The 24,997-nt window shown below is 45.5% G+C and overlaps 1 protein-coding gene across 2 annotated transcripts; it reads left to right on the forward strand.

Annotated features, from left to right (window-relative positions):
- The first annotated feature begins 170 nt into the window (after positions 1-170).
- Positions 171-24,354, forward strand: MAP3K8 (mitogen-activated protein kinase kinase kinase 8). Of its 2 annotated transcripts, none has more exons than XM_072954994.1 (8): positions 171-872; positions 4,842-5,200; positions 12,454-12,621; positions 14,764-15,025; positions 16,500-16,606; positions 21,256-21,408; positions 22,064-22,310; positions 23,216-24,354. In XM_072954994.1, exons 2-8 carry the CDS (start codon positions 4,865-4,867, stop codon positions 23,344-23,346), a joined length of 1,404 nt encoding a protein of 467 aa, XP_072811095.1. In that variant the 5' UTR covers positions 171-872; positions 4,842-4,864; the 3' UTR covers positions 23,347-24,354. The 2 variants fall into 2 exon arrangements, with proteins under 2 accessions (XP_072811095.1, XP_015104754.2); XM_015249268.3 differs by lacking the exon at positions 171-872 and adding an exon at positions 892-1,256.
- Positions 24,355-24,997: the final 643 nt, after the last annotated feature.

The raw sequence follows: 24,997 nt of genomic DNA on the forward strand, positions 1-24,997 counted from the left end.
TGGAGTTGGTGCGTGCGGAGCACAGATCACCGAACTCTGTGTGCGTGACCAGAAGTGAAATCTGAGCGGGGCGGGCCGCGGTTCTGGGAAGCTCCCTGCGCCTCCTTGCAGCGCTGGGCTCCTCTGTTCCCCCGCCCCCACGCCCAGCACCCCCCCCCACTCCTCTGGCGTGGGGGGATGGGGACGCGGGAAAGTGCCGGGGACACCCGAGGAGCGCCGTGGGCGCCAGCACGTTAGGAAATACGATCTTCCTTCGGGGGCGAGTAAGGGGTGCGGAGGGACGGTCGCCCTTTCCAACTGCGCATCGGGGCGCCCTCTACCATCGGAGGGAAAACTCGTAGGTGTTTTCCCAGGCGGCCGGCCGGGGCCACGCCGCGGTCCCGGCCCCGGGGAGGGGAGGCGTGGCGAGGTCCATCCAGCGCGCGGCGCGCGCTCCTCCCCGGTCCCGCCTCCAGCTCCCCCCGGCGCCCCGAGGGCAAGAGGGGGGAGGACGGAATTTCCCAGCGCGGGGGCTCGGGCTGCCCCGCAACCCGGCGGGCTCTTTCTGTTTACGAAGAAAAAGGGGAAATGGAAAAGGCGGGGAGGCGGCGGCTGGAGTCCGCTGCGCCGCCCCTCGGCCGGCTCAGACGCCGTGAGTCAGGGGCCGACGAGGGCGGCCCGGGCGCGCGGGCGGCGCGGGGCTCAGTCTGCTGCTCGGGCCCGGACGACGCACCACGCTCTGAGGCCGGTCACCCTGGCTCCCGTTTCTGCCGCCGCCGGACCTCGGGGCCCCAGCGCGCCCGGCTCCCGGGGGCCTCCCGCCAGCTGCGCGGCGAGCCGTCGGGGGACAGCGGCTGGAGCGCTCGGCCAGCCGGGGCGCGAGGAGGCCGCAGGTAATGCATAGTCGGGGGCTTGGGGGTGTCGTTACGATCGCAGCCCTGCTGGGTGCCCCGGCGGTTCCCACCCGGGAATCCGGGAAGCCCCGGCATCGGAGTGGAGTCCAGGGCTCCGGGAAGGTGGGAGCTTGCCCGCCTCCCGCTGCCGCGCTGCGGTCCTACGCGCAGGTCGCCGCTGCAGCTGGCAAGGCTGGAAAGCACCTTGCGCAAGGGTCTCACCGGGCGCGCCTCGCGACTCCTCCCCCTTCCTCCTCCTTCCTGGATCCCTAGCGCGCGAGCGGCGCGGGTCCCGGCAGTGCGCGGGGAGGCAGCCACCCGCTGTCACCGTGCCTCCCGCCGCGCGCGCCACCCGCATGGCTGCACTCTCCCTGGCCAGACCTGGTGAGTGCACCCCGGAGGCTGGGGCCCCGCTGCCGCTCGCCCTTACGGTGGATGGGTGCTTTTTAATTTGCAAGCCCTTTAAGGCTCCCCTCGCCGTGAGGCACCGGAGTGGGGGTGGGGGTTGGCGGGGCTGAGAGCTTTCGAAGAGCTGAAACTTAATTTCATGCTTGCTCCTGGACTCTATTCTGTGACTAATAATAGAGCCGAACACGAACGCTGGGCTTTCGGCCTAAGAAAGAATATTAAGGGGGAAAAGTTATTTCGCAGATGTTTCCCGGTGGCAATACGGTATCGGGACTCCGGAGTTCTAGTTCTAGGTGGGGAACCGCGCTGAGAAGGAAGCAGAGTACAGATTGTCCCAGACATGACCAGGGAAGACCGCTAGCTGTCTTTTGGTGAAACATCGCACTGTCTGTTTCAGTTTTGGAAAAGACATGTTCTGGCCCAGAATAAAGGACTGCTCCGGATAAAAACAGGGAAAGAAGCACTGAGGTAGTTGCTTTCCGTGTCTGTGGCCTGAGTCTTCAGTATTTGCCGAGTAGAACGTAACCTGAATCAGCAAACGCCCCCAAATCTGATGGATTGAGGTTTGTGTGCAGTATTTCTGCAGATGTCCTATGAGGAAAATCGGATAGTTGAGGCATCTAGAGGTTTTGAAGCAGAGTGGCTGTCCCTCTAATACAGCTAGAATGGTGTCATTCTAGGGCTTTGGGAGAACAAAAATATTATTGAGGGGAAAAAAAAAACCCTTACAGAAGATGTGCCTTCAGGGGCAATGTACAATTTTGGCAGAAAAAAAAATCTTTTAAATGGGAAGTGGCACGAGGTAAAATCATCCTTTGTTAGGTGGAAGTTTATGCCAGTAATCTTGACCATTTTCATTCACATTTACCAGGAAACACTCAACTTTTGTTTATGTGGATGGAAGTGGCCGAGAGTATGACATTCATATTTAGTAGTATTTTCTCTTGATTTTGTTGACTATTTCAGAAATAATTCAGAGCAGATCATTTTAACTGTATCTGCCCATTTGTCCATCTCTAAAATTGATAACAAGCAGGGATTTAGTGCAAATTCTTACTGTAAACCGTGTGGGGAAGGAACCTTTTTGCTAAAGTAGAATACAGATACCTTCACCATTCATACTCTTTCTGGATGGCTCCTGATCTTGAATTAACTCGGAAACTAGCCTCCTGTCTGCTTAGTTAAGGCCTGAAAGTGCTGAGACTTTTTGTGTGTGTGTGTGTGGGGGGGGGCATTTAGCGGGTGGACCGATCGTCAGGGTCATCTTGGGAGCAGGCAGATTTGAGTGAGCTGAGGCTGGCACTGCTAAGGAATTAGTGGCACTGAAGACAGTTCTGGTGTCACACACCCCTCCACCTCCTTGCCCTTCCTCCCTTCCCTCCTTCCCTCCTTCCCTCCCCCAGTGCCAGATGAGAGATGTATGTATTTCACCTCTTAGGTTTTACATGTAAATGCTCCAGACTTTTTGCTGCATGTAAAAACCAAAACCTGCCTTTCTTCTCTGACCTGTAAACTGTATGGACCTTTCCCTCTCTTTCTATAGACATGTTACCACCAGAAACTTTACTTTCTCTCTGATTAACCATTTGATTAAACCCAGGGGCCTTGGAACTTTTCATCCAATGGGGTTCCAAATTGGGCTGCTTTTGTTTTAATTCCTTTTTTTTTTTTCTCAGCAAATTCTCCAAGTAGAAACTGCAACTAAATGACCCCATGAAACCCAAGTCGAATGTTCCTCCACTGACCTAAGAAATTCCTTTCATAACTCAACAGACTCCAAGAGCCTGAATCAGAGTCTTCCTCAGAGACGTGCAAGGCGTCAGAGACGGAGCTTCCTTCACTCTGTAGATGTAACCATGCTGATAACAGCCATCAAAGCACTTCATAAGTTTCTGCCTTTTTTTCTTCACGTCTTATTTTAGATAGTCTTTAAAACCTTGCGGTGAAGAAGCAGGGGAATAGGTAGTCACATCCCATTTGCAGATAAGAAAGGAGGCCTGAAGCAGTCTCTGCAAAGCCAGGAATCTGACTGCACACCTCTCTTTGGTGCACGGATTAGCAACCTCAAATGACACAGTTTATTTACCGTGTGCCAGACACTGCACCAAGCATCTTATGCTCGTGAACTCCTTTAATCCTCACAACCACCTGTGAAGGACATGCTGTTACCACTTCCATTTTTCAGATGGGGGATGCTCAGGTGCCCTGAAGTTAAAGGACGTGCCCAAGATGGTGCAGACAGTAAAGGAGGGAGGAGTTGAGATTTGATCGCCAGCAGTGAGTCAGACTATAGGATGTTAGACTGCTTTCCACAGACACAATTTTGTACATCAGATCATCCAGTAACTTTATAATGACACTAAATTGCCTGGTTCTTTTCCCAAATGAAATTCACCAAAGGGCCTCTGACTGGTCCTGGAGGCAGGTGGTCCCAAGATGGAATATTTCCCAGAGCTTTGTGCTTGTGCTCCTGTGGCTTTGAGCGCTGCGTGCTGAATGCCTTGAAGGCTTGTGCTTTGAGGAACCTGAAATGTCTTGCAGAGAGAGGCTGTGCTTTCAGGAGCACAGTAGTTTAAGCAGACACATGCACCTTTAAATTCTCTTAGATCTCATAAGTCCTTTTATCTTTAATCCTGTGGAATGGAGTTGTTCCAAAATCTTGAGTAACCCCAAGTGTGGTTCCTGATTTGTAGATAAGAGCTGAAATACAGTTCTGGCTAATCAGAGTTTACTTGGCCTTGCCCACTCCTTGCTTATGATAGACTGGGCTTCCTTGGCCTCTAGAGAATCACCGAGCTAGACATTAAATTAATCTTCTTGGGCCTTTGAGATGTACTATTAAAGAACCCTGGTTTCAGGAGGGAGCACTGATTGACAGGTTAAATGAACCTTCTCCTTTCTCATACCATCTTTGGCAGAAAGAGGATTTGAGATCTGTCTCCCTTCTAAATAAGCTGTTTAACTTACTTGCATAAGAATTATTCCTGAAACTTGACTTATTACCATCATTATATTTGCTTAAATCAAAATCCATTTCACAAGCTTCTGGCTTCAGGGCCCGAATTTTATTTGCAAAGTTAGCTCACTGAATTTGATATTGTAGTTTCTTTCTTTCTTTCTTCTTTTTTTTTTTTTTAAATCACTCAAGGCATGAAAGCCACAGAAATCGTGCAGGAAGGATTGTCCCCTTGGCAGAGCTGCAGGGTTGGAAGCTGTCAAGGGCCAGGAGCCTCAGCTCGTCAAATTCCTGCACTGCTCTAGTTCATGCTTATGTCTGGTGAAAGTTTGTTTTCAGTGGCTCTAACTAATGCCACCAGCTCCATGAGTGAGTGACAAGTGAGATCTCTGGACCTCAGGTTTCCCCTCTGTCACATGAGCGGTGGATTGAAGGTCATCTGAGGTCCCCTTCTTCACTTGACTTCACACACACTGTTGACACAGAGCCCTTATTTTATAAACAAGGCATGCAAGCAGCCTTCTCCCCGTTCTTCTGTCAGTTTCCTGTTGATTTCAAATGCAGTAGGAATATAGTAAACCAAGTTGTTGTCTTCTCTTTTGCAGACTCTCTGGAGAGCCCGAGAGTGATGGAGTACATGAGCACCGGAAGTGACAATAACGATGAAATCGACCTATTAATGAAGCATTTGAACGTGTCTGATGTAATAGACATTATGGAAAATATTTACGCGAGCGAAGAGCCAGCGGTTTACGAACCCAGCCTGATGACCATGTGTCAGGACAGTAATCAGAACGAGGAGCGGTCCGAGTCTCTGCTGCTCAGTGGCCAGGAGGTGCCGTGGTTGTCGTCGGTCAGATATGGAACCGTGGAGGATTTGCTTGCTTTTGCGAACCACATATCCAACACCGCAAAGCGTCTATATGGACACCGACCACAAGAATCGGGAATTTTATTAAATATGGTATGTTTTTTTCCCTGATCAGTTGAGTGCTGTGCATTCAGCTGACTGCTGCAACTTTCATTTAATGTGGAGTGAGGTCTGAACTTGGTTTAGACTGGCTGCCAGGTATGTTTTATTAAAATGTAGTATCTATAAGAATCACTTCCATGTTCAAGATGCAAAAAAAAAGTCTTCTTTAAAAGTTCCATTTAAAGAATCTTTTCTGTATTTTAGGAGTAGTTCTACAAATAGGCAGTGAAGAAGAATGAGTTTTAATTTAATGATTCATTCAGGAGCTCATTTGTCAGTTAGGCAGAAGGGAAAGGCTTATTGAGGCTCCATTTGAGAAAGGAATAAAGACTCCATTTTTAATTAATATATGTATATTTTATTGAAGTATAGTTGCTGTACAATTTTATATAAGTTACAGGTGTACAGTGTAGCGAGTCACAATTTTTAAAGGTTATACTCCATTTATGGTTATAAAATATTGGCTCCATTCTCTGTGTTGTACAGTACATCCTTTTAGCTTATTTATACATAACAGTTTGCACCTCTTAATCCTCTACCCCGATATTGCCCCTCCCCCCTTCTCACTGGGGACCACTGGTTTGTTCTTTGTATCTGTGAGTCTGCTTTTGGTTATCCTCACTAGTTTATTTTTAGATTCCACAAAAAAATGGTATCATATAGTATTTATCTTTCTCTGTCTGACTTACTTCACTTAGGATTAATAACCTCCCAAGTCCATCCATGTTGCTGCAGACGGCAAAATTTTCTTCTTTTCTATGGCTGAGTAGTAATGCATTGTGTATATATATCTATATACAGCACATCTTCTTTAGCCAGTCATCTGTTGATGGACACCGAGGTTGCTTCCATGTCTTGGCTATTGTAAAATAGTGCTGCTATGAACACTGGTTGCATATATCTTTTGGAATTAGTGTTTTGTTTTGTTTTGTTTTTTCAGATATACACCCAGGAGTGGAACTGCTGGGTTTTATGGTAGTTGTGTTTTTAGTTTTTTGAGAAACATCTGTACTGTTTTCCACAGTGGCTGTACCAATTTACATTCCCACCGACAGTGTATGAGGGCTCCCTTTTCTCCACATCCTCGCCAAAGCTTGTTATCTGTGTTCTTTCTGATGTCACCTCGAGCATCTTTTCATGCCTATGTGCTATCTGCATGTCATCTTTGGAAAAATGTCTGTTCAGGTCTTCTGCTCACTTTTTAGTTGGGCTGCTTGTTTTTTGATGTCGAGCTGTTTATATAGTTTGGACATTAACCCTTTATTGGCCATATCACTTGCACATATTTTCTCCTAGCTGGTGTTTTGTTTTGTCAGTGGTTTCCTTTGCTGTGCAAAATCTTTGAAGTTTAATTAGGTCCCACTAGTTTATTTTTGCTTTTATTTCCTTTGCTTTAGGAGACAGACCCAAAAAATATATATATATTGCTATTTAATTACTATTTTTGAAGGCTGAATTTTTTTGCTCCTCTCTTGTCACATCTTGAAATGTCACAATATTACTGTTGGCTAAATTCGGTTCTTACAGAAATGTAGTTTGTGGGCAGTAGATAGTTATCCACAGATTCACTCTCTTTAATTGGCAAAGTGTGAATGACAAATGATATGTTTGTTTAGTTATCCCAAGTATGCAAATCATCCAAAATATTGTGACAACACTCAGTTGCCACAGTAGAAGATCAGGTGATGTTTTTAGGTGTGCCCAGGATTCCGTCCGTCTCTTAGTGTGTCAAAGGTGAACACAGGTGCTGGCTACAGGTGATCTAATTTTTCAAATAAAACAATTCACAAAGGAGTAGGTGGTAACTTGCAAAATCTGCATATTGATGAAAGTGCCTCCCTCTCCTTTGGTCTAAATGGCAAGATGGCTCGTGTGGAGGTCAGGACTGGACAACTAAAGAGTCTGAACAAAGTACTTAATTACTTTGTTTTTTTTGTGCACCACATTCGTTCAGTTAAAAACAACGCAGCAATTTAGGTCAGCTTTGTAGTGAATTGTTTTGTTAGAAGCCAGCTGTGTTGAGCTATTGCTCAATTTGCAGCAAGATGGAAAAATTACATTTTGCAAAATAAAAATTACATTTTGCATAACTGTATGGCTTGCCTTGGTCTGGGTACACCAAACTGTGTTTGATAGTTGACTTCACCTTGAGAAGAGTACTTCTTTTGATACATAGGAAGTGACAGTTTGAATTAGGAGCGATACCTGATTCTCTTAGCTGAAACATACCTGGAGAACTCTGGTTCAAAGTGGCATAGGTGTCCACGATCAGACACCAAATGTTTATGTATTTCTCTCTCTTGCTCATTTTTTCACATTTGTTAAAATGGGTGTTTTAAAAGGAAACTCTGCAGAGTAAACACGTTATTTTTGCTTGTAAATACATAGAATTTATTTCATCTAGTTCATCAGACTGATGAGAGATGGGCCACGGGGTTGGGGATGATTGGAAGGGAATGCAGGAAAATTATAAAGAGTACAAAGCATAGCTTCCTGAAGGTTTTGGTGTGGGAAGAAAAAAAAGGCTGATGCAGCAAAAGACAGAAATAAAGACACTGAAAGAGGCAAAAATTTTATCAGCCAAGGGTAAGAGTGAAATATTGCCAGTCCCTGCCATGGGGCCTGCACTCCAGAAATGAACCAGTGCACACTCCGGAGAAAATTTAACACTGGACGTATCATAAAAGCAGGGATCTTTAAAACTTTCAGAAAGCTTTTCAGTTTAAAAAATGATCAAGAACATAAAACAACACAAGAGGTCTTAAAATGGAATGGAATAACAAGAGAAGGGAGAATTGCATAGGAATGTGGCCCATGCCTCATTGGGTAAATCATTCCGTGGATGAGAGTTCTGGGGGCCGTGGTTGGCTTTCCTGTCACTGCCCTTAAGGGCTGGATACATGCTGGTGACAGCTAGTAACCTGTCACAGCTCTGTGATTTATAAATAACAGCATAGGAGCGACTTGCCATCCCACATCACAGCAAGTCTGAGACAAGATGTTGGAGGCAGTGATGTTCGCTTCCAGCTTCCTTCATCCTCACACTGTGCTCTCCTTGGAACTATCCCACAGCCAAGACCTTCCTCTTCCCGTGGTCCTTCCCCTAAGACTCTATGAAAACTTTTCTCTTGTGGCCTCGCTGGTCTCTGTTTCTCTGTTTTACAAGATGACAGCTAATTATCTACCAAACAGATTGGTTCCAAGGTAAAGTTGGCCCAAAAGTGTATCTGCCTAGGGACCAAATGCTTTCCTTCCAGTACTCATCCACTCATGTGCTAGTCAGAGCTCGGACACCTGCAGGGTAGGAGGACTGCTCCAGGTGCTAGAGATTCAGTGTGGAACAGTCTATGTTCCCTGGTAGTTTTTGGCCTGCAGAATCAGGAGGCAAGTAAACAGGCAATTATAGTCCAGTGTGGTACTTCCCAGTGAGCTACACCCTGATCGCTATGGAAACGGTCAGACGGGATGCTTCACATAACTATGAGCATGGGTAGGAGGAAGGGAGAATGTCTGAGTCTTCCAAGAGGAAATGATGTGCAAGTTACTGAGTTGGAGCCAGTCAGATGAGGAGGACAGACAGCAGAGAATGTTCCAGATGGAGAGAATGGGAGGCACAGATGCCTGGTGTGTTCCAGGCAACCAACAACCACGACGCCCATGGAGTTGATTAGATGGGGTGGAGGACCAGGACGACAAGAAAATCCTGCAGCACAGGCATCTTAAAGGGTGGTCTGCGTGGGGGTGCACGTGAATGCTATTCTCTTTAAAATAAAATTTGCAAAGCTTCCAGCAGTATCCTGCAGGGTCTGGGAGGACACTTGAAGAGGCCCACCCTCAGGGTCGCTTTGTGTGCAAGTGCCACAGGTTACTTATAATCCAGACCCACACGTGCCCTCATCTGGGGGTGCACAGCCTAACACGGGCTCTGAACACTCAGCTCTTTGCTGATCACTTGGGAAGTGGAGGAGCTCCAGAGAGCTCGCTCATAGATGCAAGGGTTAGTCATGGAGCCCAGGTCTCAAAAAAAAAAAAACTTAAACATGTACTTGAGTCAAAGCCTCTGTCTGGTGCTTGAATCACCCCATTCATCATCGCCAATAATTGCTGGAGCATTTTGGTCTGTGCTTCAATGTTGGTGATGAAGCGTTCATCATGTACTAGGGCATTTAATGTCACATCGGGCCCGTGCTGATCGTAGGAAAGTCCTTCCTTAGACAGCACTAAAATCCATCTCCGACATGCCTTAATCCTGGTCCTGCTTTTTGGTGATAAAAAATGTGTATATCTGATGAGTTGTGGTGAAGATTGTAGGCCCTTGAAGGTATCTCAGCTCTGAAATGGACTAGTTGTGTGACATTGGGCTATGACAGCCCTCTATGCCTCAGTTTACTCATCTGTAAAATGGGTAACAATAGGTAAGATGACCACATTTGCTCTATATAGTTGCTGTGTGGAACAGATAATGAACACACGTGACCTGGTGACACAGAGTGAGTGTTGAAAGGATGTGAGGCGTTGCAGTGGTGGTTGTCACTCTCCTTCCTACGACAGTCCTCCCAGTGTCTAAGACCTGCACGGTCCCCATGTCTTCCCTCCTCTCTCACCGACACTTCTAGTCATTCCGGCTAGTTCTCGCGCGCTGTGGGGTGACCTTCCTCTTCCTCCGAGTGGTGGCCTCTGGCCTTGAGCTTGTGCCAGTGCCCTCTTACAGCCCAGAACTTGAACATGGCCATCCCTTTGCTGTGGGACCAGCAGAGCAGGACAGAGCCAGGCTGGCCTTTGTTCTAGGTTCCAGGCCTGAGTGCAGCCTGAGGTCACGCAGGTCCCTTGTGGAATTATTCTTGCGGGCACACCTAAGGCCTTTTCTCAAGGGCTGCCGCGACAGTGATCTAGGCGAGGAGATGGAAAGCTTGCTTACAGGCTCTGCACTTGACAGTGGCTTTGAAACACTGAGGAGTTAGCAGAGAGAATGAACAGCATGCATTTCCATAAGATTATTTGGTGGGGCCCCTAGAAAGAAGAAGAAGAAGGGGAAAAAGCCTTTCCAGACCCAAATAGGGAAGGTCAAGGTCTCGGGGAAGATCCAGGGACGTTGCAGAACCACAGACTGGCCAACACTTGTGTGTCACATTGCACGTTCAGGGACTGTCATCAGAGGTGGCGTGGAGAACTTGTGGGTGTTCAGAGGCAGGTCCACAGAACGGGGAGGGGACTGTAAAACCAGACGAAGGAACTTGCAGTATTTGATCTGAAGAGGAGACGGCCAAGGTGTGCTCAGTGATGGGTAAGTGGAGGCTTCTAATAACTGGGTTTTAATCATGGCTCAGCCTTAATTACAGCCTCTGGAAGATCAAAGCCTTTTGTCCAAAGAACAGGGACTGTGGCTTTGGGGTCAGACAGACCTGAGTTTGAATCCTGGCTCTGTCTGCACCTAAAAGTTAGGTCACCACTTGAAGCCAGTTTCCTTGTCTGTAAATGGAGCTAAAACACGATCCTTACCCCCCAAGCACTGTTGTGAGACTTAGCTGAGTGAAGGTATGAGATACTCGGCGCAGTGCCTGGCCCAGAATTAGCCGTGGCAGACGGCTGTTATCATTACTTCTCATCTTGGCTAGAGTAAGAGGACACCGGGTCAAAGTGGGTGACAGCAGATTTGGGTTGGACAAAAGCAGAACTTTCACGAAGGCGAGCTAAGCATGGAAGTCGATTCCTGGAGAATCAGGTGAAATTGAGTCCCCTGAGTGCCATGAGCGGGGCCTCATCTGAATGTGGGAAGAGCCTAAATGCATCACGTTCCTGGCGTGCTGGAAATGCAGCCTCCCGTAACTCAGATGACACGCTTCTTGAAAGCAGGTCATATTTCACACTCAGCCAGACCGGGGCCTCTGCTTCATCGTGTTCCCTCTTGGGTCCCGCACGGAGGGCGTGCTCCGTAAATACTTCATCTTTCAGTGTAGTGACTTCACATTTCTAAGTATTTGAGTGGTTCTCTGCTTCATTCCCTGACTAAGCGTGAGCACGTCTGTAGGTGGGGTGTAGCCAAGATTAGCAATAATGGATCCAAGTGAATAACGCTTACGGTCACCAGGATTTTTCCCGGAGCCGTGACAGCACGCAGAGCCCCGGGCATCCACAGATGAATCGGGTGTTCCTTCCTGCCCCACGTGATCTGCAGTCCTCTTCTGCTTCTTCCATTCTTGAGATAACTTTGTGTCACTTTGATAGATTCATAATTCCCGGATTCATAGTGTGAAGTCACAATAGTGCTAATTAACATGTCGGTGAAAACCTGTATTTTTCAGAGTCCAGCCCTTGAAAGAACACTCCACACCTTTTTTTTAGGCACGTGCTCTGGGTCACATCTTCCATGGACTGTCTTCTTCATTTGTTTTCATTTTAATTATAATTACTTCTCCTTACAATTTTTCACTTCTTAAAAATTGTGATAGCCATTACATGCAGTAAAGCACACAGCTCTCTGCTGTCCAGTTTGATGAGTTTTGACAAGGGCACATACCCTGGTAGCCCATGCTGCCATCAGGATATCTCTCAATTTCCGACTCAACTGGTTGAAACCTCTTATTTGAAGTGTTTGCTGACTCATGAACCCTCAGAGGTCAAGGGTCGTCTGTCTCTTGTCCTTAGATGCCTCCTCAGCACCAAACACAGTGCCTGGCATGTATCATGCCCTCAATAAGTATTAAATGAGTAAGCAAGTGAGAAACAATTCTTTCACTCATGTAGCACTGGCGACTCACAGCTCTGCCATAACACATTGTTTTCCAGACTCCTCCGTGTTCATCAGTCAATTTCTACACTCTCTCTGTATGCATCATCTCTGAGTAAGAATTATGCAGACTAACAGGTTAGCACATTCTAACTGGAAACAAGTCAGCTTGCGTGCCCAGCTTACATTTATGCAATCTTTATTTTCAGCCTTTTGGTCATGGCAGTCATGCTCCCATAGATAAATCATTTTTCAGGTTCTATTTGGCAATGAATTACTCACCAGGAGCTAGAAATACGAGCAGGTCTGACCAGGGACGTGTCTCTGTTACATGCTTTCTCTGTCATGCCGAAGCTCTAAATATAGTCCCTGCACACTGTTATGGTTACATACAGTGACATTAGTTTCCAACAGAGCGTGTAGGGTGCAGTCTAATGTAACCAGTTTCCAAAAGGTGGGTCTTAGAAAAAGGACTTTGCTGAAATTCTCACCCTCCCACATTTTCACTCTGTTGCAGGTGATCACTCCCCGGAATGGACGTTATCAGATAGACTCTGATGTCCTGCTCATCCCTTGGAAGCTGACGTACAGGAACATTGGCTCCGATTTCATTCCTCGGGGGGCCTTTGGAAAAGTGTACTTAGCCCAGGACATAAAGACGAAGAAAAGAATGGCGTGTAAATTGGTATGTACTTCATAACCAGACAGCGTGCCCTGCGTGTTGGGCATTGTGGCTCTTGTGTGTTTATTTGCTTTCCTCACAGCTGGCTACCCTTGGACTGGATCTTATCTAAGGATGCTCTGTCCAAAAAAGCATCTATGTTTCTAGATCTGTTTGCTACCTGCCCCTAACTCTGCTGAAGTGCACAGTTGATTTTCGTTTGCTTTGATTAAAAAGAAAGCACTGGCTTATTTGGCATCAGTGTGGGAAACTGCATCCCTCCCATGGCCCGGTGGCAGGGGGAAGGGAGCTGTCCTGCAGGAGCAAATTTTGCTGCTCCTTTAATCCCACCCCCTGGAGAGGGGACCAGGCGGCGAAGCAGATGCTGGGAAAGCTGCCAGGCTTCTCAGGACTGCAGATTAAAGGGCTGAGTTTAAATAGACCAAGTACTGGAAAGACGTCGTCTCTTCTCACTGAGCAGTCATTACTGAGCTGCCCCCACTTTGGAAGACTGTTTGGCAGGACCTACCACAGGGAACGCACACACGCCCGGTGACCAGCAGTCCCGCTCCTGCGGGCGTACACCCGACAGGCTTGCTCACGTGGTCACCGGGAGCTATGTGCCAGGATGTTCATAGCAGTATTTGTAATAGCCCCGAACTGGAATGTTTCCAGATGCTGAAAGGTAGTATGTTTACACAGTGGGATGCGGTACAGAAAAGAGATGATTCACAGCTGTACTGATGTAGATACAGCTACATGAGGTTAGGCCAAACGACCAGGCATTTAATTATAATTAAAATGAAAATAAGATCTGCTGTCGCAAGATTCCATGTCTACAACGGCCCAAAACAAAGGCTGAACAAACCGGTGCTGCTGGAAGTCAGGTGAGCAGGTGCCTGTGAGGAGTGGCGGCAGACAGGGGTCAGGAGGGGGTTTCTGGGGTGCTGGTAGCAGTCTGTTTCCTGTCTTGATGGTGGTTATGTGGGTTTGTTCAGTTGAAAATTCACTGAGTTTGATACTTAACCAGTTTTCCACTTTTATGTATGTCTGTTTTAAAGTTTTTTTTAATGCAATAAAATAAACTCACTTCTGATTTAACAAAAACCAAAATGGAAAATAATTACTGAATATTATCTTAATCTCTGTTATCATCATAGAAAGAGCAACAATATTTTGGCCTCATTTTTTGCTCCATTAAGGCTGGCTAGAGCATCTTTTATTAAAAGGAAAAAAAGGACGTACTTACTACTAACTTACTGTAGTAAGTCATTTGAAGATTGCATTTGGAAGGAGATATGCCTAAGTTTTTAAAAAAATCTGGAGATATTTTATAAAGCTCTTAGAACCAAAGTGGCCCATTTTTCAGTTTCATTACAGAAAAATGGCTTTGTGGGTTTGTTTTCCTTGAAGTGCTTATATTTAATTTTTAAGTAGAATTTTTTCCTTAAAAAAGAGAAACATACAAGATGATTAACAATCCCACACAGGTTCAAAAGGATGCAGGCTGAAAAATGAGATCTCTTTCCTTGAGGCAACTACTGTTCATGGGTTCTTACATGTCCTTCAAGAAAATTTCTATGGACATTTATATATATGCTGAAAATTATTTTTCAAATGGGAACATAACATATGGCCTTCTGCATCTTGCTTATTCCAGTCTAACACTGTATTTTGGAGACATTCCATATCTATCTATACTGAATTCCTTCCTTATTAATGCCTTCCAATCTTCCATAGAATAGACGACCAGTGCTATTCAGGTGCACTGTTAGACCATGAACTGTGAGGCCAAACATGTCTTATTTCATGACAAGGAATACTGAAAATATGACCTCAAATCTAGGTGCCACAGAAATTACACGTGGGAAATTATTTCTTTTGATTTGATCATGAATCATTCTTTGGTTGGATGTCTATATTCTAAATGAAGTAGTATTTCATTATTTTGTTTTTAATTTCCTTATTTTGAGTATTTTACCTGAAGCAGACACAAAGGCAGATCTAAGTAAACATCATCTTAACTTGGCAGGACAGCTTGATAACACATGCAGTCCTCGAGGGGGTGTATTTGCCTTCTGGTTGGCAGGTTGACCTATATTGTGTATACATTTTTTTCATTATCCTGTGGTTGTTTAGAATCTTCCTTGTATTATTGTGTTCCAGATCCCAGTAGACCAGTTTAAGCCATCTGACGTGGAAATCCAGGCTTGCTTCCGGCACGAGAACATCGCTGAGTTGTATGGCGCGGTTCTGTGGGGCGAAACCGTCCATCTCTTCATGGAAGCAGGCGAGGGAGGGTCTGTTCTGGAGAAACTGGAGAGCTGTGGACCAATGAGAGAATTTGAAATTATCTGGGTGACAAAGCATGTTCTCAAGGGACTTGATTTTCTACACTCGAAGAAAGTGATTCACCATGATATTAAACGTGAGTTTATCTTTGGATGGGTCCCTTTTTGGCTTAAAGAAACTAGTTAGACCGCAGGCAGACAGGCTCCTCCCTTCAATCTGAAGGTCCTCAGCGGCAGGGAGGACCCCCATCCCAACCCGACCCCCACCCTGGGAGCACTTTCCACTGTCCTCCCTTGGGCTCTGGAAACACACTGTAGAGTCAAGTGGGGTCAGTAAAGCTTTCCAAGTCATAGGAAGAACGATTTTCCAATTGTTGTGGAAAAGATGATAGCTACACGTCAGTAACGACTGCTTATGCCCTTGTTAATGAGGCTTTTAAAGCAGTTACTTCCTTAAAAACACAGTCAATATTTTTGGAAAACAAGTAGTTTTCTAAGTCTGAATGCTAATTTGTCAACAGTCCATTAAAGAAGCCTTCACTAACTGCATTCTAGGAGTGAGAGACTGTGGAGAAATACTTGAGAGAGACCCACCACGAACCCCTAATATCTAATGAGCAATCGGACTCGCACAACTTGTGCTGACAAAAAGTGGGTCTTTTACTTTTTTGTTTTAGAAAGTGGCTTGATAATAGTAGGCTTATATCTTAGACTTTGAAACAATGTATCAAATATTTAAAAATATTCTTCCAGCTTTACTGAGATATAGTTGACACACAACATGTGAGTTTAAGGTGTACGATGTAATGACTTAATACATGTATAGACTGCAAAGTGATCACCACAATAAAGTTAGTTAAAGCATCTATCACTTCACATGTTTATATTTTTTTTTGTGGTGAGAACTTTTAAAATCTACTGTCTTAGCAATTTGCAGATGTACAATACAGTATTGGTAAACAGAGTCACCATGCTGTACATTACATCCCCAGGACTTATTTTTCTTACTACTGGAAGTTTGTACTCCCGTGTTTTGGCCCCCTGCCCCACCACCCCTGGCAACCACTCTGTTCTCTGTTCCTATGAGTTTGTTGTTCTTGCTGTTTTTTAAAAAATTCCTCACGTAAGTGAGATCATATGGTATTTGTCTTACATTGCTTAGCATAATGCCCTCAAAGTTCATCAGTGTTCTCACAAATAGCAGGATTTCCTGCCTTTTTATGACTAAATAATATTCCATTATATGTATATCTCACATAATCTATATATATGACATATCACAAAATTTATATATGTATCTCTCATCTTCTTTATCCATTTGTCCATTGATGGGCACTTAGGTTGTTTCCATGTCTTGGCTGTTGTATTTTGAGAATTATTAATGGCTGCAATCATTTATATCCACCTTGGCTGAATTCTTGACAAATCTGAAGTGATTTTTACCTAAACTCTTACCCAGGTTCATCCTTCTTTATTGAATACAATAATACACCTATTTTAGTAGGGGAAGCATTTTGATCTATATTTAGAACTCATTGTTTTAAATAATATTTTCATTTTATGTATGCATGTCTACACAATTTTTGACTGAACATTCTTCTCTCTCTATAGCTAGCAACATTGTTTTCATGTCCACAAAAGCTGTTTTGGTGGATTTTGGTCTCAGTGTTCAAATGACTGAAGAGATCTATTTTCCTAAGGACCTCCGAGGAACAGAGGTAATTATAGTCAACAAGAATGGGCAAAAATCTTATTAAGAGGAAAAATAAAATGTTCTAGCTTTACTGCAAAAAGGACAAAGAAGGGAAGGAAAACCATTGGATTAAATCATTACTATCGATGGAACATATTAAACGCGCATTCTCTCTCTGCCAAATATTCAATCCAGCACTTTATTTTTTTTATTGAAGTACAGTCAGTTACGATGTGTTGATCTCTGGTGTCCAGCACAATGTCCCAGTCATGCATATACACACATACATTTGTTTTCATATTTTAGCGCTTTACAATAAATTACATTATTTAACCTTCACAACAGCCTTGTTATTGGTAAACACTGTTATCACAGGCAGATACTATCATTCCCATTTTAAAATAAGAAAATAAGCTTGAAGAGGTTAATATAAAGTGCCCAAAGTTCCTCAGCCACCAATACATCAGAGACTTGAAACTAGTTTTTTTCTGAGTCTTAAGTCTAAGGTTTAATTTCTGTGTAACTTTTTAATATAATGAATATGTTTCTGGCATAACCAATATTTTGGGTTCAATTACAGCCAGAACTGTCATGGTCATTAATAACATTTATTGAGAACTGACAACATTTCTGGTCTCTCTTTAATCCTGGAAGTCTTATAATAAACCTCCTTTATTTTAGTAGAAATATATCTTATTTGAAGATAGGAGCTTGCTATAACATTTAACTCATTTGTGAAGCAAAAACAACAAACACAAAATGTTCCTGATTCTAAATGGGATTCAGGGAAATGCATTCATGGGCTTTCAATATTAGAATGAGTAGTCAATTCGTGTAGTGTCTGTTGAGCATCTGGTGTGCTCAGGCTGTCGTGGGTACCAGGGACGGAGCACTGGACAAGCCCACAGTGGACTTTCTACTTGCGGGAAAGGAACCGTTTTAAATTTACCCGAATTATGAAGGACCGACAGTTGAGCTCACAGTAGGTTACGGTAGGCATGGCTTTGGAATTACCTGGGAAGGTAAATGGGAGTAGAAGTTGTCTTCCTGACCCACCTCCATTACTATGGGATGCTCAACCAGCCTCCCAGCCCGGGCCCTTCTGTCTGTTGAAAGTGCCCGCAGGAAATGGAGAGGGTGCGGTTGGCTGCACCTTTACCTCAAGATTACCAGGTCAGTCCTGGTGTTCAACCAAATGGTAACCTTCAGTTTAGCTAGAAGATGTATTGCACTGAACCCTGCTGCAGTACAAAAAAAAAAAAATGTGTGCATTTCAAACCAAGATTCTGTAAGCCTTTTCTTAACTCTCTCAAAGGAAAGACTCTCCTGGACAGGAGAAGAAGTCCTTGGTTTTGCTGTTATTACCGAAGTTATTCTGGAAAATACTTGGGAGAGGATTGTTGAGAGTTGTCTCTGAGCAGAGTGATATTCAGAAGATAAAACCGTAGACTTATTTTTTTAAAGAACGTTTTAGTCTCCAGATCTTAAGAACCCTTCACCAAAGCACAAAATTTAATAAGACTTAATGCTTACGACATGGTTTTTTTTGGAAAATATTTCAGCATATTTTGGCAGTAGTCAGACGTTCAGATATGGGACAGTCTACCCTTTTTCCTGGAGCCAGTTTGAGAAACAAACTATTTATGGTATTAAAGATGGAAAATACCTTTCTCTTCCCAGAAGTGTGATCAAATTGAACATTTTGCAATAGCTGGAGAGAGACATCCCCTTTCTGGGATTTTCTTGCAGAAGGAGGGTGGATGCTGGAGTATGAGATAGGAACACGGTGTCTAGCCCTGAGCAGTGTCTGCACTGAGGTCTTTCCTCCAAATGTACATTGCTGCTTATGAAGTGTTGAACCAGCTTTGGTGCTCCTAGTTCCAAACCCTTGTAAGCAGCCTGCCTTTGTTTACTGTCCGTGAAGCACTCAGGAGATGAAGTGTGAAGCTGCTAGTGAACGCTCTCAGCAAGCTTGTTTTGCCTCCTCATACTTAGACAGCCAAGAAGATGTAGTTAGTCAAAGTCAACCTTGCAGACTCGCTTTACATTAGAACTTGACTGATCACTTGGCCACCACGTAGCTGTCAATGATTTCCGATCCCCCCAACATGGCTCACGAATCCAAACACTGGTCCCCTGCAGCAACTGTATGAACATGATCTTGTAACCATGTGATACACACACACAAGGCTTATCTGGCATATCTTGTGTGTGTGTGTGTGTTTGGTTTGTTTGTCTGTTTGTTAATGGAGGTACCAGGGACTGAACCCAGGACCTTGTGCATGCTAAGCATGTGCTCTGCCACTGAGCTCTATCCCCTCCCCCGGCATATCTTTAATCTATTGTTTTTGAATTACCTGGTACAGAAAAAGAATAAAGAATGAACGTGAATAACTAATTAGAATCACTTTTAGCATGGTTCAATCTTTTCAGTTCTTATGTAAGTTAACAAGTCACAGCACGTGCACACACACACACACACACACACACACACACACACACACACACAGTCTTGCCTTTTGTAATAGATGTGTGGAAAGGTCAAGGCCTTGACCTCCTTGACCTTTGCTTCAGTGCCCACACCTGAGGGTGCACAACTCCCAGAGAGCCAGCGGGGGTCCCACCAGGCTTGTTTCATGCCTGCAGTCAGCTGGCCTGCAGTCCTTAACCCCACGCCCTGCTGCTCTGGCTGCTGTGGAGTTTGAGGAAGTAGGAGCTGTGAGCCAAAGAACTCTGGGCAGAGGCTGGGGGTGGGAATCTGCCTGGGGGTTAGCCACCAGGCTACCAGGTGGAGAGGATGCCGCCGTCCCCAAATGCACCATCACACAGCACCTCCGGGGCCCACGGGCACAGTGGCCACTGGTGACACCAACAGTAACGCGCTGTCTAATCCTTCCTTGGGGGGGGCGGGGGAGGGGGCGGCCTCAGTTGACTGCCGTCCCACCCACTGCGTGTGCTGCCAAACTTGGTGATTTTATTTAGTAAGAAAGTCCCTCAAGATCCAAATACTCTGTCGTTGCTGTAGGGGAAGTTTGAGAACAGGGAGCTTGGTTTAGCCTGTTTGCTGAGACAGAGACAGACAGACAGGCAGAGAGAGAGAGGAAGGGTGGGAGGGAGGGAGGAGGAATGAGGCCGGGAACCAAAGCCAGCCAGCCGGAAGTGTGTTATAGGAAGGACTGGAACCGCGTTAGGAGGGGAAACTGGGCAATTTCCCCAGTTTTTGTAAGCCGGTTCTTTACTCTGAAATGTATTCTGGGAACACTCACCTCCTTCTCCACAAATGACAGGCAGTATGAAAACTTCTTAAAGCCAAATACTGACAGTGAGGGTAATGACTGTGTCTGCACCGGCCATGACGACGGGTCAGGGGTCACCAGCATTTGCTCTTTCTCTCCTGCTTTATATTTAGAAACAAACACTCCTTAGAGAAACTCTTTCTAAAACGAACCCCCCTTTGCCAGCGCTGGCTCACAGAGCCAAAGAGCACGCAGGCAGTGTTACTGGCACGACTTTTAATATTTACCCGCTGGGCTACCTGGTAGGTGGAACTAAGAAGCAGTTCATAGAAATGACCACTTAGGACCCCTTTTCCAACATTACACTTTTGAGTTCTTTTCCACATACTCGGTGCTACTGCCCTGTGCACTTCTGCCTCTTACTACTGCAGATAACTAGAGGTTTGGTGTTTTAATGACCAACATGAAAGGAGGACATGTATTTGTAGGGTCCATTTAAATATAAAAGGAATTGGTGTTTTAATAGAAACATTTTTTTAAATTGAAGTAGAGTCAGTTTACAATGTTGTATTACTTTCTGGTGTACAGCACAGTGATTCAGTGATACATGTACATACATAGAGTCCTGCTCCTAGTCTTTTTCATTATAGGTTATTACAAGACATTGAATATAGTTCCCTGTGCTCTACAGGGGGACCTTGCTGTTTATCTATTTTACACACAGTAGTTAGTATCTGCAAATCCTGAACTCCCAATTTATCCTTCCACCCTGCCCCAACCATAAGTTGGTTTTCTATACCTGTGAGTCTGTTTCTGTTTTGTAAATAAGTTCATTTGTGTCATTTTTTTAGATTCCATATATCATGTGATATTTTTCTTTCTGTCTGACCTACTTCACTTATTACTTTATTTTTCTCTTTTTATGATAATCTCTGCATCCATCTATGTTGCTGCAAATGGCATGATTTTGTTCTTTTTTATGGCTGGGTAGTATTCCATTGTATAAATATACCACAACTTGTTTATCCAGTCATCTGTTGATGGACACTTAGGTTGCTTCCATGTCTTGGCTATTGTAAACAGTGCTGTGAGGGACATCAGGGTGCATGTATCTTTTCGAATTAGAGGCATTAAATGTTGATCCAGGCTTTGCAGAACTTTGATGAGGGGGAGTCCCAGGTGGGTCCTTTGCTGCCAGTCCCATCACGTGTTCATTCTGTGGGGAAAGGTGTTCTTTGGCTGCAGGGGCACCTCGGCCAGAGCTGCCTGGCTCCCCGAGGGTCTGTGCTTCTTCACTTAAGGGAACGTAGCAGTGACATGCTCTTCTGAAAGGATGAATATGGTGAAGGGGGATGAGCCAGCTTCCAGAACCAGATGAGGGAACTGGTACCCAGACAGATGAGGGGAGTCACGCTGATGTGTCCTGCTTCTCTTTCAGATTTACATGAGCCCAGAGGTGATCCTCTGCAGAGGTCATTCAACCAAAGCGGACATCTACAGCCTGGGAGCCACGCTCATCCACATGCAGACGGGCACCCCGCCCTGGGTGAAGCGCTACCCGCGCTCCGCCTACCCCTCCTACCTGTACATAGTGAGTGGGGCAGCTGGCGCGAGGGCAGAGGGAGAGAGCTGTCCTTTCTCCGGGAACACTCACCCTCAGGGGGATAATGCTGAATGAGGGACCCAGGGGAGGGAGCTGCAAGTTCCTCCCACACTGAGGGATGGTCCAGTCTTACAAAGACATCACTGTTTCAGCGGGAAGCTACGAAAATGTGCATTGCACGGAATAATATGCTGTTCCATTATACAGGACACCACTTAGAAGCATCAGAGTGGCATAGGTCATTGAGTCAAGGAACTTGTAGATGTTCTTTGAACACTTCCCCCCGCCCCAAAGATACTAGATTATAGATCCCTGTGGCAGCCTGGCACGTGGTGAAGCATGGTGAACACTGAGTATGTCGAGGCAGGTACTTCCCCGTGACCGCACAGTGACCTTGGCTGCTCCCATTCAAAACCGCCCCTGTTTATCCAGACCTAACACCCATCTTTGACTGCTGTAAATCAAAAGATGGGTTTAACTTGGTGTCCTTTGGAAATGAAAGGAAAATTTGTTCAAGGTAGGAACTATATTTGCTTCAGGGCATGTGGTGGGAAGCCAAGGACTTGCCAGGTCCTGTAACCAGAATGCCTGAGGGTCTCTTTGCCTGCCCTCGATGCTGAGAGAGCTGTCTGTCTGTCGCTAGATCCACAAGCAAGCACCCCCTCTGGAAGATATCTCTGAAGACTGCAGCCCCGCCATGAGAGAGCTGATGGAGGCCGCCCTGGAGAGGAACCCCCACCACCGCCCCGGGGCGGCCGCCCTCCTGAAGCACGAGGCCCTGAACCCCCCCAGGGAGGACCAGCCCCGCTGTCAGAGCCTGGACTCTGCCCTCTTTGAGCGGAAAAGGCTGCTGAGCCGGAAGGAGCTGGAGCTTCCGGAGAACATCGCGGGTACGGACGCCCTGCTGTGTGCGGGGCCCTGGCTGCCCCTCCTTCTCTGTCTTCATCCAGCTTCCCGTGGAGCTCATAAAAACACTTGGGGAAAAAAAAAATGAAGTGACTCCTTGCGTGCTATAAGTTGTTTGAGAAATTTCAGCCAGAATGTTAGCAAGAGTGTATTTTTAAAAACTGGCTCATTTACCAGCAAAGTCTGGCAGGTTTCTGGTGCACATGGAGGTAGAGCAGACACTGAGAATCACCTCTGCCTTGCTTTTTTGCAACAGAGAAGAGCATTTGCCTTAAAAAAAACAGATCAGGCATGACGGTTTGGCTGCTGGCAGAGAGGGGTTCTGGTCAGTGCAGTCGTGGTAAGCCACGCCAGCCCTTGGTTGGAAGCATCACGGCACTAGTAAAACACTGAGTTTGAAGTCAGCTGGCGTTTCTGTCTCCCTCTGCTTAAACTCTCATGGCCAGCTGTGAAGCTTTCCCACTTAGGAAAGTCAGGGACGCATTCCGGGAGCACTGAATACACACGGAGAGAAGTTTCTATTTTTATGATGAAATTGTGGCATTCTTAATCCATGTGGGACCAAACCCAGACGTCACGCCTGGGACGCTGGTTTGTGTTTCTCCGCTTCTTGTCTGACTTTTCTGCATTGGAAGAGAGCCACCTGGGGTGTGGGAACACAGGCCAGGAGTTCAGGCTGCTTGTGGTTGCTCACTCTGTTTTTGAATTCTTTGCTGTATGTCGCATCGCATCAACTAGCCCACAGTATTCGACTCGCCAGCTCTTTAATACCACCACAGCCTGATGCTGCTTCATGAGGTTCAAAGTACTTACTTTGCCAAAGGAACACACATGTATTTTTGAACGTGTCCCCTGGTCATTTATTTTTTTTCAATGTTTCCCTTTTCAGATTCTTCATGCACAGGAAGCACTGAGGAGTCAGAGGTGCTAAAGAGACAGCGTTCTCTCTACATAGACCTGGGGGCCCTGGCTGGCTATTTCAACCTCGTCCGGGGTCCACCGACCCTGGAATACGGCTGACTGATGGCGTCCTTTGCCCTCCGTTATGACTCAGCGTTTCTCTCTCTCTGGGAAGCTGGTTCTGCTGACTCTGCACCGGGGCTCTGCCGAGGGAATCGTGCATTCCTTAGCCGGGCTCCCGTGGACTCACGGTTGTGACTCCACGTGGCTCCGGCGTGCTCTGGTTGGTGAAGCTGCCCTGGGACCCACCAGGCTGGAAGGGACTCACCTCTCAGGTGGTACGTCTGACGCACAGGATGCTGGGACTAACACGGAAGGATGGCTTCTGGTGACTGATTTCATTCACTGTGCACTTTGCTCGAAATTTTTAAAAGATGCCAATCACAAGGATAATATATTAGCCTGAAATGACTATTCTTGGGTTCTAACTTAAATCTGGGAACTTCGTGTAACTCAAAACAGTTGTGTGTATATTGGTGTACATTATATGATAACCCTCTGAGCCTTTGTCAGTAAATTCCAATATATATTAAAATCTATATTTTGGGTGAAGAGAACAACTTGAATATTGTAGCAATAAGCTGAACTAGTGTCTTAAAAATGGCCAACTGGTTAACGGGGGGCCATCTGACAACAGGCCACGAGTCACGGGTTCTGTTATGTTCCTATGGAAACATTTTGTATTGTACATGCTATGCTTAAAACATTTAAAACATGATGTTTTGAATGTGGATAAAACTGTGTTAAACCACATAATTTCTGTACATCCCAAAGGATGAGATTGTGACCTTTAAGAAAAATAGAAACGTTTATAAATTATTAATGATGCTACTTTTATAATTAAGGCTCTTTTCTTTAAAGCATTTGTATATGAAAATAGCATACTGTGTATGTTTTCTATCAAATGCCTTCATGAATCTTTCACATCTGTATGTACGTAGTTTTAACACTGTAAAGTATGTGAGCATTCCTACTTAAAGTAAGTTTTTACATCATGCAAATGAAAACAACACTTTTATCCGACGTGCCTGGTCAAATCAACTGAATAAATTTAGTATTTTGCCTTAATTATAGTAAAGAGTGTGATTCTCAGCTGGGACTGGGATGGGTCACGGGGGCTGGGAAATAGGTTGGAGGAGAACATGAGCCAGGAGGAGGCAGACAACATCTGAGAGCTTTGCAAACTGTATGTCTCCTCTTCTGCTGCTGTGTTAAGCACTGTGTTTCATCCCTTCAGTACATAGTGGTCGGAAAATAATTCTTGGCCGCTGGTTCAGTCTGTGTTGTTCGATTTTGCATCTTGCTTTTATACACTTAGGCTTCCTCTGAGTAGATCTCGCATCCTCCGTGCCTCTTCTTGTCAAGCTAATAACCAGCTTGCCTTTGCAGAAGGCAGATTTCAGTCACATGAACGAACTCTCATTGAGAACTGACGAGTGGGAGTCCGATCCACTGTTCACTGAGCAGATAGTCTGAAACACCCGTACGTGTGTTTCATAAGACACGCCATCCCTGTAATTCTCAACAGCACACGCGTGAAGGATGCATTGCCACCTCTGGTGTTTTTCAGAGGAAGAAACTGAAACGTAGTGAGGTTAGGTAACTTAACGCTCAAGGTCAGTAAGTGAGAGACGAGTGGTGTTTGAACCCAGACCTTCGTGGTGCCCACGATTATTTTCTTCCTTGTGTTGTGCTGCTTGAAAGTGACAGA

This window comes from Vicugna pacos, chromosome 35 (assembly GCF_048564905.1).
Source record: "Vicugna pacos chromosome 35, VicPac4, whole genome shotgun sequence".
NCBI lineage: Eukaryota > Metazoa > Chordata > Mammalia > Artiodactyla > Camelidae > Vicugna > Vicugna pacos.

Coding starts and splice junctions, on each gene's coding strand:
- MAP3K8 (XM_015249268.3), top strand. CDS start 1,229: ATGGCTGCACTCTCCCTGGCCAGACCTG. Junction 15,026..16,499: donor GATTCACCATGATATTAAAC/GTGAGTTTATCT, acceptor CTCTCTCTATAG/CTAGCAACATTGTTTTCATG. Junction 16,607..21,255: donor AGGACCTCCGAGGAACAGAG/GTAATTATAGTC, acceptor CTTCTCTTTCAG/ATTTACATGAGCCCAGAGGT.